General features: G+C 57.6%; 7 protein-coding genes across 7 annotated transcripts; 3 read left to right on the forward strand and 4 right to left on the reverse strand.

Annotated features, from left to right (window-relative positions):
* Positions 1-449: 449 nt before the first annotated feature.
* Positions 450-1496, reverse strand: INS49_008673 (uncharacterized protein; the record flags this gene model as incomplete). The annotated part of the gene is made up of 4 exons (XM_043169412.1): positions 450-602; positions 704-1039; positions 1091-1345; positions 1383-1496. The coding sequence occupies 4 exons, from the start codon at positions 1494-1496 to the stop codon at positions 450-452; spliced, it is 858 nt and encodes a 285-aa protein (XP_043027092.1).
* A 608-nt stretch (positions 1497-2104) lies between these two features.
* On the forward strand, positions 2105-3765 carry INS49_008674 (uncharacterized protein; the record flags this gene model as incomplete). Its single annotated transcript, XM_043169413.1, has 5 exons — positions 2105-2155; positions 2224-2299; positions 2376-2529; positions 2582-2878; positions 3210-3765. 5 exons carry the CDS (start codon positions 2105-2107, stop codon positions 3763-3765), a joined length of 1134 nt encoding a protein of 377 aa, XP_043027093.1.
* A 4210-nt stretch (positions 3766-7975) lies between these two features.
* Positions 7976-10592, forward strand: INS49_008675 (uncharacterized protein; the record flags this gene model as incomplete). Its single annotated transcript, XM_043169414.1, has 4 exons — positions 7976-8014; positions 8134-8277; positions 8339-8352; positions 8414-10592. 4 exons carry the CDS (start codon positions 7976-7978, stop codon positions 10590-10592), a joined length of 2376 nt encoding a protein of 791 aa, XP_043027094.1.
* A 1076-nt stretch (positions 10593-11668) lies between these two features.
* INS49_008676 (uncharacterized protein) lies at positions 11669-12267 on the reverse strand (the record flags this gene model as incomplete). Its single annotated transcript, XM_043169415.1, has 4 exons — positions 11669-11724; positions 11846-11956; positions 12121-12180; positions 12240-12267. 4 exons carry the CDS (start codon positions 12265-12267, stop codon positions 11669-11671), a joined length of 255 nt encoding a protein of 84 aa, XP_043027095.1.
* Positions 12268-12805: 538 nt separating this feature from the next.
* Positions 12806-13772, forward strand: INS49_008677 (uncharacterized protein; the record flags this gene model as incomplete). Its single annotated transcript, XM_043169416.1, has 2 exons — positions 12806-12940; positions 13053-13772. 2 exons carry the CDS (start codon positions 12806-12808, stop codon positions 13770-13772), a joined length of 855 nt encoding a protein of 284 aa, XP_043027096.1.
* Positions 13773-14200: 428 nt separating this feature from the next.
* On the reverse strand, positions 14201-16159 carry INS49_008678 (uncharacterized protein; the record flags this gene model as incomplete). Its single annotated transcript, XM_043169417.1, has 2 exons — positions 14201-15849; positions 16030-16159. The coding sequence occupies 2 exons, from the start codon at positions 16157-16159 to the stop codon at positions 14201-14203; spliced, it is 1779 nt and encodes a 592-aa protein (XP_043027097.1).
* Positions 16160-17931: 1772 nt separating this feature from the next.
* Positions 17932-18883, reverse strand: INS49_008679 (uncharacterized protein; the record flags this gene model as incomplete). Its single annotated transcript, XM_043169418.1, has 2 exons — positions 17932-18090; positions 18134-18883. 2 exons carry the CDS (start codon positions 18881-18883, stop codon positions 17932-17934), a joined length of 909 nt encoding a protein of 302 aa, XP_043027098.1.
* Positions 18884-19109: the final 226 nt, after the last annotated feature.

Genomic DNA, 19109 nt, shown 5'->3' on the forward strand with positions numbered 1-19109 from the left:
TCTCTAGATGCTCAGCACCACACTGGATTCACACGTCCCGGGAGAGGAGTTTTGTCTGTCCTTTCACACTCGCAATCACACACGGCCAGATATCTCTCGGGCCTTTTTTTCCTCTTTCCTTTTGTCAAATCTTCGTTTCATGTCCTCATTCGTGAAAAAGTTCGGCACGCGGGACCACCGAAACTTCGGTTTGACCGGTTCTGTTTGGTTTTTTGTTTGTGATCTTTGGTAGAATTCCCTCATTACAGACGCCGCGATGAACCGAAATCTTCGACGTGGAAGATGCAAGTGGCCTAGCCGTAGGTCATCCCTAATTCCGATTTCCGCGAATGCCGCTTTGTAAACCCCTCCCTAAAAAGCAAAGTTTCATCTTTTTGTCCGGAGGGTGTTCTTGTGTGTGTCGTCGAGCGCCACGCCCCCTTCCCAACCATCAACAGCTTTGACGCAATCTACCACTTCATCTCGTGGGGCTTGTCACCCTTGCGCAGGCTGAAAGAGGAGGCCAGGTAGCTCGCGAGGAACTCGACCTTCTTGATGTTTGCCAGCAGGGACTTGTCGATCGCCTTCTGGTCCGCTGCCCGGGTGGAGGAAACCTCCTTCTTCTAAGAATCACAGTCATGTTAGCTCCTGTCCTCTTTCGCATGTGCCCGTTCACCGTCTTCTGGGTCCATGGGCACCAGTCGGTCGGGTAGTTCGCTCGTACCTGTGCCTTCTCGCCCTGCTTGAAGAAAGCCTCCTCACCAGCCTTCTCCTTGGTCTTCTCTCCGACGAAGTACTTGGGCTGAGCGATCTCCTCGATCTTCTTGTCGTCGACTCCGGCCAGGTCAACCTTCTGGGATGTGGCGATGACGTATCGGGAGTTTACCCTGCGCAGGGGCACACCGTTGATCTTGAAGGGACCGGTAACGAGGAGGACACCCTGGTCGAGGTTCTTCAGGAGGACGACGCGCTTGCCACGGAAGCGGCCAGCGAGGAGGATCAGGATGGTACCGGGCTGGAGGGACTTGCGAGGCTGCCAAGCGCGGGTGGCCTTGCGGACCTGTGTTGATGCGTAAGTTAGCTACTGTGCCGCGCGGTTTGTTTATCCGACCAACTGCATCAAGCCCCGGATATCCCGCCCTTCCTGTCGCAGACCCCGGAGCGTTTCCTTCTCGTCATTTAGAGTATCTTTTCGGGATTGAACTTCGGACGCATTGTCGTTGATGCTGGTGCCGCTCTTGTTGTCGTCGTTGTCGTGTTGCTCTCTTCGAGTTATACGGCCCTCATTGCGCCCCGTACTCGTCTCCACCGAGTCCATTGATATCGCCGAATTCCTCGCGTCCATAGATTCCAAGCTCCTCCACGACTGGGGCACCCTCATATCGAGGAAATCGCAAACGTACCTTGCGAGGCTGGGCATCGGCCTCAGCAGGGTACCACTTCTGGGCCTTCTCGGAGTGGTGAGGGACCGTCCGGGTGCCCTTGCCGAACTTCTTGGACTCAACCTTCGCCGACATTTTGAATTGATGGAGGGGTTAGTGGTGAAGGCGAGAAGGAAAGAAAACGAAAGGTGGTGCTGTCGTCGTCGTCGTCTTGAAGTGTTGCTGGGGGGCGGGTCGGGTTCGCGATAAGCCAGAAAATCCAGAAAACCACTTGGTGCGGCACTGGTGGTGACTGCGCACTAACAATTTCTGGCCTGGCGAACGGAATAAGTAGAGCTCCGATTTTTGCATTTTTGGAGCAGGAGTGGTTCCCAGTGTTCCATCCCGGCTGCTTCCACTTTTTTTGGCGGGGGTCGGCTAGACCTCACGGCTGGCAGGTTTTTGGGACGGCCGGTGCCAGCTGGCAGAGCAGTAGTGGGTCCCTTCTCCCAAGTACCTGGAGACTGTCCGTCGCCTGGCCCCTGCCCCCCTGTCAGCAACACGTCAGGGACCGCAGCCTTCCCGCTGGTGCTTGGCTTGGAGCTCCATCAAAGCTGCCTGCAAGGACGAATCTACGATCTTCACATACTCGACCACCAAGCTACTCGCATCAACAGCCTCCCTGACATTGGACACTCTCCGTTCCGCTTTTTTCGAACGACCGGACTCTACGCTCATCCCTCTCCTCGAGTAGTCCAACAATCATGTCTATCCGGCCAATAATCACCTTCAAGGCCGGCATCTGCGAGGTCGACGTCAGTCTCCCTTACTTTTGATATGATATCGGCACGCGCGCAATGGAGCATACTGACACGCAGAACAGCAATCTAGCAAGCCATACAAGGTGAAGCCGTCACCGCGATCCGGATACATCTACCTCTACCAAGCTTCCGACGATGGTAGGCAACAACGCCCTCACTACCATGCCGCCACCTTCCCCTCGTGTCTTGGATGTTAACAATCCCCCGTTTGCAGACCTCCTTCACTTCTGCTGGCGCGAGCGCAGCGTCCCCACCGACCAGCCCGAACTAGACCTCACCATGATCCCCGGCGACGGCACATTCGTACCCGTGGAGCCATCCTCCGACACCCCGACCGCTAGGACCCAGGGCCGCATCTTCGTCCTCAAGTTCGAGTCCTCCTCCACAAGACACCTCTTCTGGCTACAGTCACACCCCCAGAGCAGCAGCGGCGATGCCCACGTGGCTTTCCCCGCGCGACCGAAAGATCGGCGAGATCGTCAACAACCTGCTGCAGGGCGAGGAGGTCGACGTCAACGCGGAGCTCGCCTCGGTGCGGAACGGGGGCGGGCCCGGCCGCCGGGACACGGACGGCGACGAGTCCATGGAGGATGCCCAGGGCCACGGCGGCGATCGCACTGAGCCTGGCAGCGGTGGTGCCGGTGCGGATGCCACGGGCGGTGACGTTCGGGACGAGGGCGAGGAGGCGCGAGAGGGTGGCTCTGACGGTGCAAGAGCGTAGGTTCTTTCTTCCCTCTCGTTGTTTTGAGTGTCGCAGGCCGACTTCGAGGACTGCGAATCCCGCAAGCCGAGTCATGGGCGTTGTCCGGTGAGAGAGCGCATCTTTTGGGGACAGATCGCAAAAGAAGTCCTTGGGCTGCATGGGCATTTCAAGCGTGAGCCGCAAGGCCAAGAAAAAACAGAAGTTTACGATATCAAGATGTACTCATAGACATGACTTTCACGGGGAACCAATTGATGCTGTGGATCTAGACTCCTACTGGCCGTTCTGCTCGCTCGCTCGCGCTCCCAATGCTCCAAGTGAACCATCCGCTAACAGGTCCGGCAGTGCGAGCAACATGGCTCCCGACGCCGCCGCCGCGGTGCGCAACTTCCTCAACTCCCTCAACCCGGGCGGCCAGCAGCAGCAGCAGCAGCAGTCAGGAGAGGGCAAGGCGTACCCACTGCTGAGCGACCTCTTGGAGGCGCCGACGACGGTGCCCATGGTGCGGTCCGCGGAGGAGAGCTACGTCGACAGCCTGCTGTACTTCCTGCCCCCCTCGGTGCTGGTGCTGGCGCAGCAGGGCGAGGGCAGCACGGGCGCCCCGGACGTCGAGCCCGAGCCCGAGCCCGGGGCCGACTCGGCGGCGGCGGCCATCGCGGCCATGACTCTCGGCCAGAAGAAGGCGCTGCTGGAGAAGGTGCTGCGGTCGCCGCAGTTTCACCAGTCGCTGGCCAGCTTGACCATGGCGCTGCGCGACGGCGGCCTGCCGTCCATCGCTGAGGCGCTGGGCGTCAGGGTCGAGAACGGCGGGTACATGCGCGGCGGGAGCATGCCGCTTGGCGGAGGTGACGCCGTGGAGGCTTTTGTCGAGGGCGTCAAGAAGAGTGTTCAGGAGAAGTAGATAGCTTGTCCTGCGGGGTCTAGCGAGTTGCTTACCTGCTCATCAGGTGGTAGGCATCCCTGGCGCTGATGGTCTGTCAAGCTCCAGATAGGCACGCCGAGATGGCCTGGGCGTCTCTGTTGCTTTACCCCCACGTCCTGTCCATAGAACCTGTCCGGCATGGGCACATATGATGATAGAATCATTCTAGAAAGCTGCGAAGTCACAGAGCGCAACTAACTCCTTGCGTACAAGTAGGGGTATGCTGAGCTACCAGAGACGAACCATGAGCGCGCGGCGCCATCAGGCAGCGACAATTCGTCGAGTCCTTCGACCTCATGAGCTTCATGGCGCATGCGGCTCCCGCCATGCCGCACTTGGAAGGACACCACGTACTAGGGACTCATGTGGGTGTGTTCATGTCGTAAGGCGTGCCCGCCGCGCCTCTATGTGAACGGCGCACATTGCAGCAGTCGATTCCTCCGCGCATCACCAGGCAGGCAATTAACAGCGGGCGCAAGTCACGCGTACGCAAGTCATTCTCTTCCGCCCGCCCTCTCGCCTTGGCGTACAGCGCGCACACACCCCTTCCGTGCCACGCCTCGTGAGGACGAGACGCTAGAGCGGGAATGGCTGCACAGGCACGGCGTCAGGACTGTTCTATTCGTGCGATGAAGACTCGAAGCTTTCGTCCACGGGCGTGGGATCTGATGCACATGTGGCTTGCCGAAGCCGCCTAGAGCCCGGCCGCACATGATAAGACTGCACGGACGAGCGTTGAGACACTGCGGAAGTTCGGTCTCGTCTAGTAGAATGTGTGACAGAGGCACAGCATGGCAGCCTCAGCCCAGTAGCCCTATGGTCCTCGTGGCTATGCTTCCGCATGGCTTGCCGGGATCCTAGAGGGTTGCTAAGTACTCGATAGTACGGAGAAAGCATACGAGACGATCCTACCGATATCCCATCTTACAGGTGATCCTACGAGCTACAGGAGGCGGTGCTGCAAGAGAGTGTTTCGCTTCTATAAACCTCTTAAAGGAAGAATATTGACCCACAAGGGTATACTCTCACAGGAACGTGTGTACTGGTGAAGTTATTCAGAAACGTTTGGGTTCCCTGTGAGCTGTAACAAGGCTGGCTGTGATTGATCAGTATGACGGTGCTTCTTCGGTCGCTCTCATGCTGGGTGCTGTAGGGCGGTGCAAGATGGTTGGCAGAGCAGGTAGAAGCAATGCGTCATGCTCTCTGGTGTGGAGGTACATGCACCACACGACGAAGGTGGGCTGCACGGCAAGCGTACACACAGTTTGAATGGGGTTGATTTCGACTGTGGGCGGCGGCGACAGCCGGGCCATGACGATCTGCGGGGATGCACGGGGTTCGCTTATTCTGAGCCAGGCAGAGCGAGATAACTTTTTTGATGAGACGCAAGGGGTCAGGTTTGGGGGCGCGAGGCTCTGGTATCTGCTGCAGGAGGCCAACGTGTACTGGTGAGTCGACCAGTGATCCTTGAAAGACGGACAAAGACAAAAGAACTGTGGTGTTCGAGAAGCTTTGATGGTGTGGGATGTGTTGAAAGGCTGACATGGCTGCACCGAGCTTCCAGGGTTGGGCTCGAGTCTGATACCGTCGGGTCGGTTCTTTACCCCACAGTCCACTGGTCGATGGTGTATTAGCAGACGGGTGCTATGAACAGGATCGCTGTCGCCGTTGCGCTTATCAGAATACAGGGTAAGCAAAACTGTAAGTCATTTTGTTGCCAGGCTGGCAGAGGCACTCGGCACTTCAGGTTGCGGGTTTTTAAGAAAATTTGCAGCGCATGCCTTGTGGGCTGGGAGCGCGTAGTGTCAGAAGATGTGCGCACATCCCTTGCCTTGAATGTATCGGATCTTGTTTGAGACAGGACGGTTCGGAGCACGCAGAGCTGGCGAGCTTCGGGCCGTGAAAAGGCAGCACCGGTGGTCGAGGAAGCGCGCCTGTTGAGCCGACACACCGGAGAGGGCTGGCGTGTGTGGCCTGTCGGGACAATGTAACGTCGTGGACGATCCAGCTGCGGGATACAGATGGGTGCATACCACCAGATCGGGATGGCCATCCTCGACACAACCTGGGTTCCAGAACCAGACCAAGCAGTCATCCATAGGGCGAAGGAATCAATGAATGCATGGGTGACTTCAGACGAGCAGTGTTTGCTTGCCAGGGTCACGAGGCCCTCTGGAGCGAGGGATTGGTGGTGACGTCCGACGTCCGAGGGTCGCCGATGAAACAGACTCGCTGGCTGACTCGACTCGACCCGGTCGTCCGTTGTTCGGCGTGAACATCCAGCATGGTGGCGCCCAGCCGGGGTTGGCACGCATATTTCGGTTCGGTTGAATTGAATCGAATCTGATCGGGTCGTGTGACCCCTCTTGATGATGAAGAATGACAAAACGAGACTCGCGGCATATTCTGGACCCAGGCGTGTGAAAAAGTCAATGGCCACATCGGAAGACGGGGTCGTTGCACACGGGAGGAGACTGGGCTGATGGACTGATAGTCTCCAGAGCCAGTAGGGGTCTGGTACCCATGTGGCGTCGTGAGTTGAATCTAGACATTCCCTGGCCGTCCATGCCACACAGTGTGCAGAGGCCGGGGTTTCAATTGGGCCCAGCTGTCTGGCAGAGAGGGGAAACGGCGAGTGACCCTCCCAATGACAGCAGCAACCACGCGCGCTTGATCCGCACCTGCAGCAACCCTGCTTGCCGTCCAGTTGCCCGATGAATTCATGATTGATTACCTGCCCAAGGGTTGGTAGGGGGAGGATCAGGATTTGACTTTGAGGTGGGAGGGCCTTTAACTTAAACCCACGGCATCTGTACCACCATCTTGCTCAAGGGGATGCGCGGACCAGGTGCCAACTTGCCCGCCCCCGTCAGGGTCACAGTAGGAAGCATTTGCATCTGCACCTGCAACTGCAGCGCCTATCACACTGATCCAAAGCCGACGACCCTGGAACCAACGGGCGGGATCAATCAATCGCTTCCTTCTTCTGGGCCCGGCTAGGAATGCTAGCTTCCTTAGGCTCTTACCTAGGTGCAGTAGACAGGCCGACGGAGTTCGCGACATCTCCCTGCACAGGCGCCTGGAGTAGGTAGGTAGTCTGGTAGACTTGTAGTTTAGTACCCGACCTCCAATTGACGGGTCGCTCGCTACCTGGGTACTCGGCCCCTCCAAGTTGAAACCCCACCCACCGTCGCTGCCGCACCTGAGATTCTGCAGGTTGGCTGCCGTGTGGGATTACTCTGTTCGTCGCAGTTGCAACCTCTGGATATTCATAGCCTGTGTGCTTGCCTAGGCACGATCCCTCGTGCCGTCAAGCCGAGTCAAGCCAGGTCGGTTTGAGACGCGAGTGTGAACCAGCCCCGCCACACAGTATTTTGCGCCAGTCGCTCACTGCCTCCTTCTGGTACGGATACAGTATCTGCTCAGTATCTTCAGTCAATTCAAGCTACTCCACAGAGAACCAGCCCCCCCCCCCCTGCCCAGTCACCCAATTTGGCGGATGAACCGATCCCCAAAGTCCATGGGGAAATAGGCAAACTGCCCCGGACTTGCAGCATTAGTAACCGCTTGCCATGATTCCTTCCGCCGCCGCGCCTTCGCATATTCCCTCGACTGTCTGACTGGCCACCACAAATCGCTCGTTACCTGCCGCCCTCCTTACCACCGCAGATCACCTCGCTTACCCGGTCAACAAGCTATCTAGCTCGCCTGCTGCTAGTCATCTTGCTGCTTCATTTGCGACCTCTTTGGCGGACCAATTCGTCCTTCCACGCCCTCGCCCTCGCCCTTGTCCCCGACTTCGACTTCTCGTCCACACATACGCTCACGCATGCGCATACGCCCACACCATCCAAGAGCCCGCCTGCCCAGATAAGTAGAAAAATCACGCCCGCCTTGCTGCGTTGCATGGGAAGCTCGCGCCACACCACACCCGCGCCGCAGGACTGCATACCACATTGTCACACGCCCGCCGCTACGGCCAGCCCGTTCAGAACAGCAGCCCTCGCCTTGAGAATTGACCTGAACCGAGTGGGCAGAGTCCCGCCAGGACTGTCGCGCACATCCCGGATGTTGACCCTTCGATCTCGCCCATCCACCTGAACGCCTGGGTTCGGCCGGTCAACCGGCTCGACGTGCCCTCCTCGTCCTCCCTCGCCCAGCTTACAAACACAATCGCTACTATACCATCATGGCGGGCTTCATGAAGAAGCTGAGGAGCGCCAGTACTGTGAGTCGCACGCGAACGCTCCTCTCCGGTCTGCGCGCCTGGTCCAACTCCATCCCGGGCCCCGCGAATGCGCTGTTCTCCCAGGCCGAGGGCTAACATCATACGCAAATGGCGTGCAGGGCGCTTCGACTGCTACCAAAGACCCAACGCTTAAATCCAAAAAGGACGAACCTCCACAAGAATTGACGCCACTGGAGAAAATGCTACAAAATGCAGGGCCGGTGCGGAGCGACGGGAGCGACAAGTTCTTTGGTCTTGAGAATGTGTGTTGGAACCCCTTCCTGAGATGTTCTATGGACGCGAGCTAATTTGGTGTTTCTTCAGTTCGGCAACACATGGTACGAGACACTTTACACCACATCCGACGATACTGAGCCCAAGACACTGACTGTGGGGCAGTTACTGTAACTCCATCGTACAGGCGCTCTACTACTGTGAGACCTTCCGCACTAATGTTGTGAGCTATCCACCGCACACGCCCGTAGGCACGCCGAACGGACAGACAAGCCAGGTCAAAGTCACCATCAGACCACCGATGAACGGAAGTGCCACCAACCCGGCAAACAAGCAAAAGCCGTTGACGGCCACCCAGGCCTTGAAGCAGAGGCAGCAGGTCGGTGCCGGTCAATTACCACCAGGGCAGCAGAAGCCAGAAGACAGACCGGATTCCCCTGAGTACAAGAAAAAGCAGGCCATGATCAAGGGACCGGTATTAGAACTGGCACAGGACAACACCGAGGCTTACGGCATGGAGGAATGCACATTCACGGGGCTGAAAGACATCTTCACGGCCCTGATCGAGAGTAACACACGGACAGGCGTCCTAAGCCCCCAGCGATTTCTCGAAATTTTCAAACGCGATAATGAAAATTTCCGGAACCAGAACCACCAGGATGCACACGAGTTCTATGGTCTCGTGCTGAACGACGTCATATCGAGCGTGGAAGCCAATGCAATGCGGTTGCAGGATCTGGAGACGACAAATGCAAATGGATATGCCAACTCCGTTGGAAACGCCATCGGAGCCTCGGCCGCATTGATGAAGGCCCAGCAAGCGATAGGCACGACATCTCCCGGGACTGGTTGGGTCCATGATATTTTCGAAGGTGTTTTGACGTCAGAAACGAAGTGTTTATCCTGCGAGACAACCTCGCAACGAGACGAAACGTTCCTAGACCTTTCTATTGACCTCGAGGAGCATTCATCAGTCACGGCGTGCTTGAGGAAATTCTCTGACGAGGAGATGCTCTGTGAGCGGAACAAGTTCCACTGCGACCAGTGCGGTGGCTTGCAAGAAGCTGAGAAGAGGATGAAAATCAAGAAGCTGCCAAAGGTCTTGGCTCTTCACCTGAAGCGTTTTAAGTACACCGAAGATTTCACTCGACTGCAGAAACTTTTCCATCGAGTGGTTTACCCGTATCACTTGCGTATGTTTAATACGACGGATGACGCCGAGGATCCCGACCGGTTGTACGAGCTGTACGCCGTCGTTGTGCATATAGGAGGAAACGCTTACCATGGACACTATGTGTCCATCATCAAAACGCCGGATCGAGGATGGCTCCTGTTCGATGATGAGATGGTAGAGCCGGTGGACAAGCATTTCGTCCGGAACTTCTTCGGAGACAAGCCCGGCATGGCTTGCGCATACGTGCTGTTCTACCAGGAAACCACACATGAGAAGGTCATGGCTGAACAAGAGGCGGAGGGCCTCGAGGAAGTCCGACTAGAGCGCGAGAAGGCCGACTTGGCACTGGACCGCGTGAAGACGAATGGAGAGCCGAAATCACCTCTGGTCAGGCAGCTCACCACACCTGTCTCGCCGATAGATGACAAGGACAACTTCATCACGTTGGATCACGCGAGGACTGCGCCCGGCATCTTCGACCACGCACCCCCAGTACCACCTATTCCGGAAAACATACCCGAGCCAATACAAACACATCCGCTGAACGCCGCACCGCCACCAGCACCAGCCGTCGAGCCCCAAACCCCTGTCACCTCTGCGACTCACCCAGAGGACGCCCAGACGCCGAAGCAGATCAAGGAGGACAAGAAATTAGAAAAGAAGGAGCTCAAGGCCGCCGAGAAGGCACGCAAGGTTGCCGAGAAGGAAGCCGCCAAGGAGGAGGAGAAGCGACGCAAGGAAAATGCCAAACGCATCCTCGAGGCACGCAGAACCAACGAAGAGGAGTTGCAGAAAGCGCTGGCCGAAAGCAGGGCGGCGGCAGCGGAGGACGAGAAGAAGCGCAGGAAGGAAAGCAAGGATATGGGTGCGTCGAGTCCAGTTGTCCCGGCTAGCGCAAGCCCCAAGTTCCTAAGCCGAGGGCACAAAGGGAGCAAATCACTGAGCCGCAAGTCCATGGGCTGGCTAGCAGGGAGCTCCAAGGACAAGGACAAGGACAAGAACAAGGATGACAAGATCCAGAAGCCAGGCAGTAGCCCGTCGGAAGGGGGCGATGTTAATGGCAGTGAGGCGAGGACCTCGTCCAACGCGGACCGTCCTGAGAAGCATGCTCTCAAGGAGCGTTTTAGCATCAGCGGCATTGGGAGGAAAAAGAGCAATGTCTTTTCGTAGAAGGGGAATCCTGGGCGAGTTCTGTCGGGAATGAGTCCCTCGCATGGGCGTTTTATGGGAGTTGCTTGGATAACTATGGAGATAGCCCAGCAAAAGCCAGGCTCCAGCGTCGAAGCTGCTGCCCTGCTGGCGTGGCTCCAGAATAGCCATGCGTCACGGCGCGGGGGCTGGCTGTGTATTGTATATGCCTGCATCACCTCGAGCGGACTTGATTTTGTGGATATCTAAATCGGTCAGGATCTGGTTCTGGCAACATGGGGCACCCACCACCACCACCAACACCACCTCGGCAACGGCTTGGCTGGTGTATACATACCGAACGGAGCGAAAAATAAACACGGATTTGTGCGGGCGGCCATGCGGATGGAAGCCGCATAGTTCTGGATGGCTTCTAGAGGGTTCAATTCCGATGTACAATGTCTGGCATGCCGTTCACGAAGCGGGCGCGCATACATATATAATGCAATATTTCGGGATCCAATGTCTGGGTCTCGCAAGTACTGTCACTGTTTGGATCAGACAAATTCCTTGTGCCAAGGTGGTCGATTCCCCAGCCTCTAGACGACCGCTAAGACTGCGTGCGTGTCGATGCAGCTCAAGTGTCATGTTGATATCAACTGAACAGAGGATTTTCGAAGCGTGACGAAGACTGGCGATGTACTCGACAACTCGTACATTATTCATGTGTTAGAAATAGCCACTGCTGAGCTGGGTATGCCTGAATCTGGATCATTCTCGCCTGCACCTGGTCTTCCGGGGTACCAGTCTTGGTGAACAATTTCTGTGGCCCGGAACACATCGGATTCGATCGCTCAGTAAAACGTGCCACCCCCCGTCCTTTCCCCTGCCAACGCCTTGACGCCATGCGCACACACTCCGAGCATGGATGACTTCAACCATATATATGCCCGCCTTGCCCCAACCACCGTTAAGGATGCCCCAATAATACACACACGAACTGTGTCACATCAATACGTAGCCGCTATGTCCTGTGCCCGTCGGCCTAAGCGGGTCCGCCTGGCCTCGAGGTTCTCTAGGTAGAATAGAGCGCCGAGCACTATTACCCACAGGACCGCTCATCCCAGGATCAGCTCGTAGACTATTATCACGGCGTTTACGAATATCAGAGGGACTGTTGGCGGTGTGCAGTTTGGCGTCAGCTCTGGGTTCTAGATACGGAACTTGCGCCCACACGGCCGCCGTCGAAAAGGGTGGGGGTGCAACAAATGGATGTTTGCTGGGCCCATACGTACACCTCACAACCATCCGCACGCTCGATATCAAGCTGGCCACCTTGCTCCAGACGCTTGCGTCCCCGCCAGACTGTCCGAAGGTCGGGTCGATGGATTTCGGGGAGAGGTTGACTGCGATTTTGGAAAAGGTCAGTCTCCTGAACATCCTAGCTGGTCACTCTGTCTTCGTGCCGGGCGCCCTCCACGCCGGGCTTGCAAGCGACAAACATCGCAAGGTCCCACTCCAGCTTTCGAAAAGGGGGGACGAGATCCGGCCCTGAGTAGGTTCAACGTACTGCGCGCGAGGAAGCGGTCTTCGGAGAGGATGCACATGGCATTGAGGATGAGGATGACGACTGGCAGCGGCGTTAGTTCCAGTTGTGTCCGTCGATGCGACGGGCTGTCTTGGACTGACCGTAGAGGATCCCGCTGATGAACCCCATGGTGTGTGGTGTTGCGGCTTTCGCAGCCGTCGAGCGAGAGAGATCTGTTGGGTGTCTTGTGCGCGGGAGATTTGTTGTGCAAGTCCCAGGTGTTTGCGAACAAGCTGTCGCCAAAAGGAGACCGCCCGGGATGGGTGGACGGATGCCTTGTGCTGCTCGGCCTGTGAAAGATGACAGAGTATTGGCCTGTGCTTCAGCTTTGGACCCCTGCAACTCTGGAAGGTGTCCACTGTCAACGGGTGGGCTAGTGTGTGCCCCCCTGCTGGCTCAGCTTTGCTGCAGCCTCCGGCCGGCAGGGTTGCTGGTCCCGTCACCCAGTACGCGTGCTTGGAGCTGCCTTGAGCTCCAACGACATCAGCTCGCCAAACCATCAACCCGTTCGTCGACCTCATCATCGTCCCTTTGCCCAACCCACTCGTCTCCCGCCTTCACAACCCCACCATCACTGACCCCGGCGGCTTTTTCAGTTTCGTCTCGATTCCTTCGAGTATTCGGGGAGCCCATTTCCAGAGAAGCATAGACCACAGCCGACGTCACCATGGATACGCTCGTCGCAAAGTACAGCCGGCCGGCGTATGCCCAGAACGAGGGCTTCACAGAGCAGGATGAGATGGACTTCGCCGACGGCGTGCCAGGCCCATCTCTGAAATTTGCCATGCCCCCAGTTGCACAGGTAAGGCCACAATCCTCAACTGTCGATCACACTCGCAAACCAACGCATGCGTGCTCACGTCGCTGGCAACATACCCAAAGAAAACCACCGCTGACATAGCTTCAATCCACAGCCCTCCTCCTGGCTCCGAGCCGCAACCGACGACCGCTCCAACCCCCAATGCCCCATCAAAATTGCCCACGGCACCACGACCCTCGCCTTCCGCTTCAAGGGCGGCATCATCGTGGCGACCGACTCCCGCGCCACGGCGGGCAACTGGATCGCCTCGCAGACCGTCAAGAAGGTCATCGAGATCAACAGCCAGCTGCTGGGCACCATGGCCGGCGGCGCCGCCGACTGCCAGTACTGGCTGGCCTGGCTGGGCATGCAGTGCCGGCTGCACGAGCTGCGGCACAAGCGGCGCATCTCGGTCGCCGCCGCGTCCAAGATCCTCGCGAACCTCGTCTACCAGTACAAGGGCATGGGCCTGTCCATGGGCACCATGTGCGCCGGCGTGACCAAGGAGGAAGGGCCCGCGCTGTACTACATCGACTCGGACGGCACGAGGCTGCCCGGCAACCTGTTCTGCGTCGGCTCCGGCCAGACGTTCGCCTACGGCGTGCTCGACGCCGAGTACGACTACAACCTTTCGGACGAGGACGCCCTGGAGCTGGGCCGCAGGAGCATCCTGGCCGCCACGCACCGTGACGCGTACTCTGGTGGTTTCATCAACCTCTACCACGTCAAGGAGGAGGGCTGGGTCAGGCACGGCTTCAACGACACGAACCCCATCTTCTGGAAAACGAAGCTGGAGAAGGGCGAGTTCACGAATGTCACGAGTAACCTGGACTAGACGGGGGCAGCAATGGCGGTTGCAGTGTGAGGCTTAGAAAGGGTTGGTCATAGAGACATGGGCATGGCAGGTCTTGGGATGTGTGGTGTGGGCTAGAGGCAGAGGAGCATAGGCTTTTCTCTAGGTGGGGGCCAGGCCTTTTCATCATCTGGACCACATTCATGGCGGCCAAAGAAGGTGACAAGACGCCCGTGTACCTGTACAAATAAATGATGAGCTTTTTTGCAATGCACCATGTTCCCATGCTTCAACGCTATGCTAGATTGCCAGCTGAATCATGTGTGTGCCTAACGCCTTCCCAATGCGAGTTGCGATATCCATATCTTACAAATAATTTGACACACCGTCGCAATCCGGCGGAAAGTGGTCGTCTCAGGACCCTCTCCCAACTCAAATTTGGACCGTATTCTCAGTCATCCGGTTCTCCCTTATAGACCAATCCAACTCTTAAGTCTGTTAAGCCCTGTCCGGAGCGAACCCTCGGGGGCCTGTTCGTCCGCGGGCGCGGGCGGGAGTAGACGCACGAAGCGCTTCTCCTTCTTCTCCTCGTCCTCTCTTGCTTTTACTTTCTCCTTCCCTTCTGTTTGTACCTTATAGGCCCTCAACGGTTCGCGCTTGGCCCCGTCGTTAGCCCTGTTCTTCCCCACCGGGGAAGTAGCACTGGGCCTCCTCTGGGGCTTGTTAGTTGTCGCGGCCTGAGCTTTTGCCCTCAATTCGCTTTCCACAGCCGCCCCAATCTGGTTCAAGACCCTGAGAACTTCTTCCCTCTCTAACGCCCCCTTCTCCGGGTCGCGCCTGGCCCCGTCGGCAACCCTCTTCTTCGCACTCACAGGGCTGTCCCACTGTCCGGCCGGGCGCTTGTTATAGTCAGGCTTTGCGATGCGGCCGTCGACCGGGCGGGTCTCATTGGGGCCGCGGAGCTCCAGGCTGGGGCGTGGCCTCATCAGGGGCTCCGCTGGTCGCCGGGCCGTGGGGCCCAGGAGCTGCCTCTCCGCTTCATTCAATTGCTTTATCGGGTCATCCCGCTTCTCCGTGACCCTCCTGGCGCTCGCCGGCTGTGCGTTGGCCTTGGTCCGGCCTGTGAGCGCCCGTGGTGATCTCCCCGATTGCGCCGGGCTGTCGCTTGCCTGGCTGGGTGGAGTTCGCGCGGTGTCTTCTTGCGGAGAGCCTGGCCCCTCGCCGCCCGCGGCGTGTTGTACATCCTGCGCTGACGATGGGCCCGGATCAGGCTTCGCGCTCGGCTTCTTGTTATCGCTCTTGGACTTGCTTTCGGAGACTTCATCCTCGGTTGGTGCGACGGACTTGGCATTCGGCGCGGCCACTGCGTCCGGCTCCGTAGGAACATCCGCTGTTGAGGTCAGTGGTGGATCCTGGGGTTTCGACTTGTCTGGTAGCTGGGCTGTGTCTGGTTGAGAAGCTGCCGTTTTGGACGTAGACCCTGGAGAGGCGGCGACGCCATTCTGGAGCCAACAGTCGACGCCCGTGATGATCTCCTCAATCGGCCACTCGCCCAGGGGCAGAAACGATTTGTCCGTTGTCCACCCAGCTTCATACATCTTCAGTCCCGCCCAGGCGACCATTGGGGCATTATCTGTGCAGTATTGGGGCTTGGGAACCGTAACAGTCACGTTACCAAAGCCACGTGCCTGCAACGCGGATGTGACAACAGTCTTCAGGAAGCGGTTGCTGGCCACGCCCCCAGATATCACCAATGACTGTGGGGGATTGGCCAAGAGCTCTTCGTCATTTTCCAAAGCCATAATGACTCTGCTCATGATGTGCTCAAAAGCGAGCCTCATGGTGGTATAAGCCAGCTCTGCTCTTTCGTTTCCCGGCATGTCAGGTCTCTCGCGCATTATCGCCCGCACCTTACCGCCCAATCCCGTGAAGTTGTACATCATTTCTTGTGACTGCCGAAGAGGGGGAGGAACAGACCATGGGCCGATCACTGATTGGTAAACTTCGCTTTTCTGTGGCGCCTGGTATGCATCCCACATCGATCTCATCGCACAATAACGTTCCATTTCCTTGGCATAAACCACAGCATTGCTGTTCGGGATGAGCCTTTCCGGGATGACTGTGACATTGTGAGTAACATTCTGCCACCATGTGCTGCTTACAAAGGGAGGAGGCCATAGAGGCGACTACAGAGGGGCCTGGCGTTGAGTGCTTCTTACAAACCAAGCTCCCAGTAGAGGGGAGTAAAAGAGAGAGAGAGAGAGAGAGAGAGAGAGAGAGAGAGATGGGAGCTACTTACTAGCCCTGGCGCATTTGTCGAGCATCTCCCCGACGGCAGTAGCTGAACCCTTTTCGATCGGATTCACGATGCCGCGCTGAGTCGATGCCAGGACTCTATGCTCGATAGCTGACTTTGTGTAGACCAGCATTGTATGCCCACCAGAAACCCTGCGATTTCTCAGTCAGCAACTATAACTACTAAGAAAAATGCTCGAGTCAGACGAAGCAACAGAAATACGACTCCCATCAACCAGAACTCCCGGGTCGTTTGTGTGTGTATTGGGGGGGGGGGGGATGAGCCCTACAGCAGAGTGAGAAAGGGGTACTGTGGCTCGTGGACATCGATGGAGTTCCTATGCGGTAGCGATAGTGCTGCCTCCAGGTGGGGGGTAAGGGCATGTGCCTGCATGTGATGGACACCAACGAGCGGTACACCCCAAGCAACGGACAATGCCTTCGCAAACGAGACGCCAACATTCAGACAAGGCTTCATACCCGGTCCTCTGGTGACGGCAATGAGATCTGGGGGCGGCTTGAGGGTGCTCTTCAGGGCCTTGTCCATAAGTATAGGTAAGTTCCGGTTGTGTGTGACTCAACCGCCTCAACGGGATGAACCCCCTGATGATGCTTATTTGCACAAGAGACCCTACAAATGTCTCTTAGGTAGGCATGTTGGTGTGTGCCGACCTCTTTGGTTTGCAGAACCGCGACACAGGTGTCATCACAGGATGTCTCAATGCCCAGGGTTATGAGGCCACGGCGCTGGATGCATTTTCGCAGAGTTGGTCCATCGAGGCTGAGTTTCCTGGGCACAACTGGCCGTAACAGCGGCCTAGGCGATGCCCATAACATGGCCATGGGGAAGGCACAGAGACGGAGGTCTGCAGACTTGTTAGTACGGAATGCCCCCTGCGAACACTGGGTTGAGGGCACCCTGAAGTTATGAGGCGGGTCTGGGCAGTGAGTGGCCGAGCCACGCGACGTACGCTATGCCGTCGAATGATTGTGAGAATAGAAGCCCTGGTGGTGGTGGACGAGGCAGGGCCCCGAGGGCAAAAGGGCGGAAGTGCAAGCTTGGGGGTGAGGCAAGGAGATGGCAGCCGCGCATGCTTGGGCCACTCAGCCTTGTGCGATCTGTTGCTCAGGGACGCATTCTGAGGGGCCTCGACGGCTCTTTGCTATCAAGCTTGGACCGTCAGCCTCGGATTTAGTAAACAGTCGGTTGTGATTGGGGCCCAGATGGGGCAATGTAGAGGTGGCGTGGGTGTGGTGAAGCGAAGTCAACATTTATTTTTCAAGGGTGCAGGGGGTGGGACGGCAGGCTTTCTGCCCCACTCTAAACCACCGGCGCTGCGTGCATAGGATGAGCAGAGAATACCCTGCCCTTTCCCTTTCCATTATTATGGTAGGAGATCAGAGAAACAACATACTCATTAAGGATTCGTATCTTGAACTCAGTTTCAATCTTTGTGTGATGTATATAGACGAGAAAGGCTCACTCGGGTTGGGTGCGCTGCCGCATTCGAGGAGGTGCAGCATGTATGTTCAGTAGAGTGTGCATTTCAGGCACTCGTATGTGTGAGATATTGATGGGCGAACTTGCCCAGTCAGCCTAATGTGAACGAGCATTAAATCATACGATTGCTCAAGTTCTGCCCCTGTCGCCCTGTCATATTTGTCATCAGCAGTCCAAGAATGACAGACCAGAGCCCCTGCTGTCATCCGGAGAGACGCTGTGCTGCACAATGACATTAACGCACTTGGATTTCTCACCAACCAACAAATACCACTTCCTGTCTAACAACCACCAAATCTCACATCACAACTGTTGACCGGATCCTGGAGAGGAAATAGAAAATTCAATACAGCCACAGAACGCCAAGGGTTACCCAGTCACTCGCTACCCAACACTAATCCCTGCCTAGATATTCGCCGTCACACCAGGCTCGATCTTGTCCAGTATGTCGCTCAGCTCCTTCCACACCTTCTTCCCGGCCCTGTCGCCCTCCTCGCTGCGCACAAACGCAGACAGGCCCTGTTCGGCCACGACCGCGTCCGACATGTACTTGCCGTGGCTCTCCTCGCCCCGCCAGCCCCGCCGCCACCAGCGTGCGCGAGCCCACCTCGGTCGACCGCGCCAGGAAGAACTTCATCACCGCCAGCCCCAGCCCGGAGTCCCGCGACAGCTCCGAGTGGCACAGCCCCGGGTTGAGCATGTTGAGCGTCACGCCCCCCTTGATCCGCGGCGCGATCTGCTTGATGACGAGCACCTCGAGCAGCTTCGACACCTGGTAGCGCTCGCCCAGGTCCTCGCTCGCGTCCAGCGCCGCGAGGACGTTGGGCTCGTCCCTCTCGGGGAACTTGCACCACGCGTGCACCTCGGACGCGACGACCGTCAGCCTGGGCCGCACGCCGAACCGCTTCGCCGTCTCCTTGAGCTGCGGCAGCATCAGCAGCGCCAGCAGGAACGTCGACACCACGTTGACGGTGATGGTGCTCTCGTGGCCCTGCACCACCCTCTTCTTGTCCGTCGCGATGCCCGCGTTCTCGCACAGCACGTCCACGCGCTCCAGCTCCCGCGCCGCCCGCGCCGCGAACGCCTTGACGGAAGCATAGTCGCCCAGGTCCAGCGCCCACACCTCCACCGTGCCCGGCGCGCACTGCGTCGTCGCCTCGATGTCGGCCTTGGCCGCCTCGCCCGCCTTGGTGTTGCGCACCGCCAGGATCAGCTTCGCCGCCCCCAGCCGCGCGAAGTGCCGCGCCGCCTCCTTGCCCAGCCCCGTGTTGGAGCCCGTCACGATGACCGTCTGGCCATTGAGCATCCGGGTGGGGTACGCCGGCTTGACGAAGAGTTGGCTGTAGAGGAAGGACATTGTGTGATTTTCAAGTCGATGCTGCTGCTGCTGTTCTCGACCTGTAGGGTTATTGTTGTCTGCTGGAGATAAACACACTATGAATTACCCCCAGACAAAGCAGAACCTGACGGGAACATCAACAGCTATATAAGCTTTCCATCTACGTTGGGCGGGCTCGACGTCAGTGCCTTTACTAGCCTGCCCGTTGGTTTGCACCATGAACAGACATGTGAGTTTGAATGAC

The sequence above is a fragment of the Diaporthe citri genome (genome assembly GCF_014595645.1).
Source record: "Diaporthe citri strain NFHF-8-4 chromosome Unknown scaffold_3, whole genome shotgun sequence".
Classification (NCBI taxonomy): Eukaryota; Fungi; Ascomycota; class Sordariomycetes; order Diaporthales; family Diaporthaceae; genus Diaporthe; species Diaporthe citri.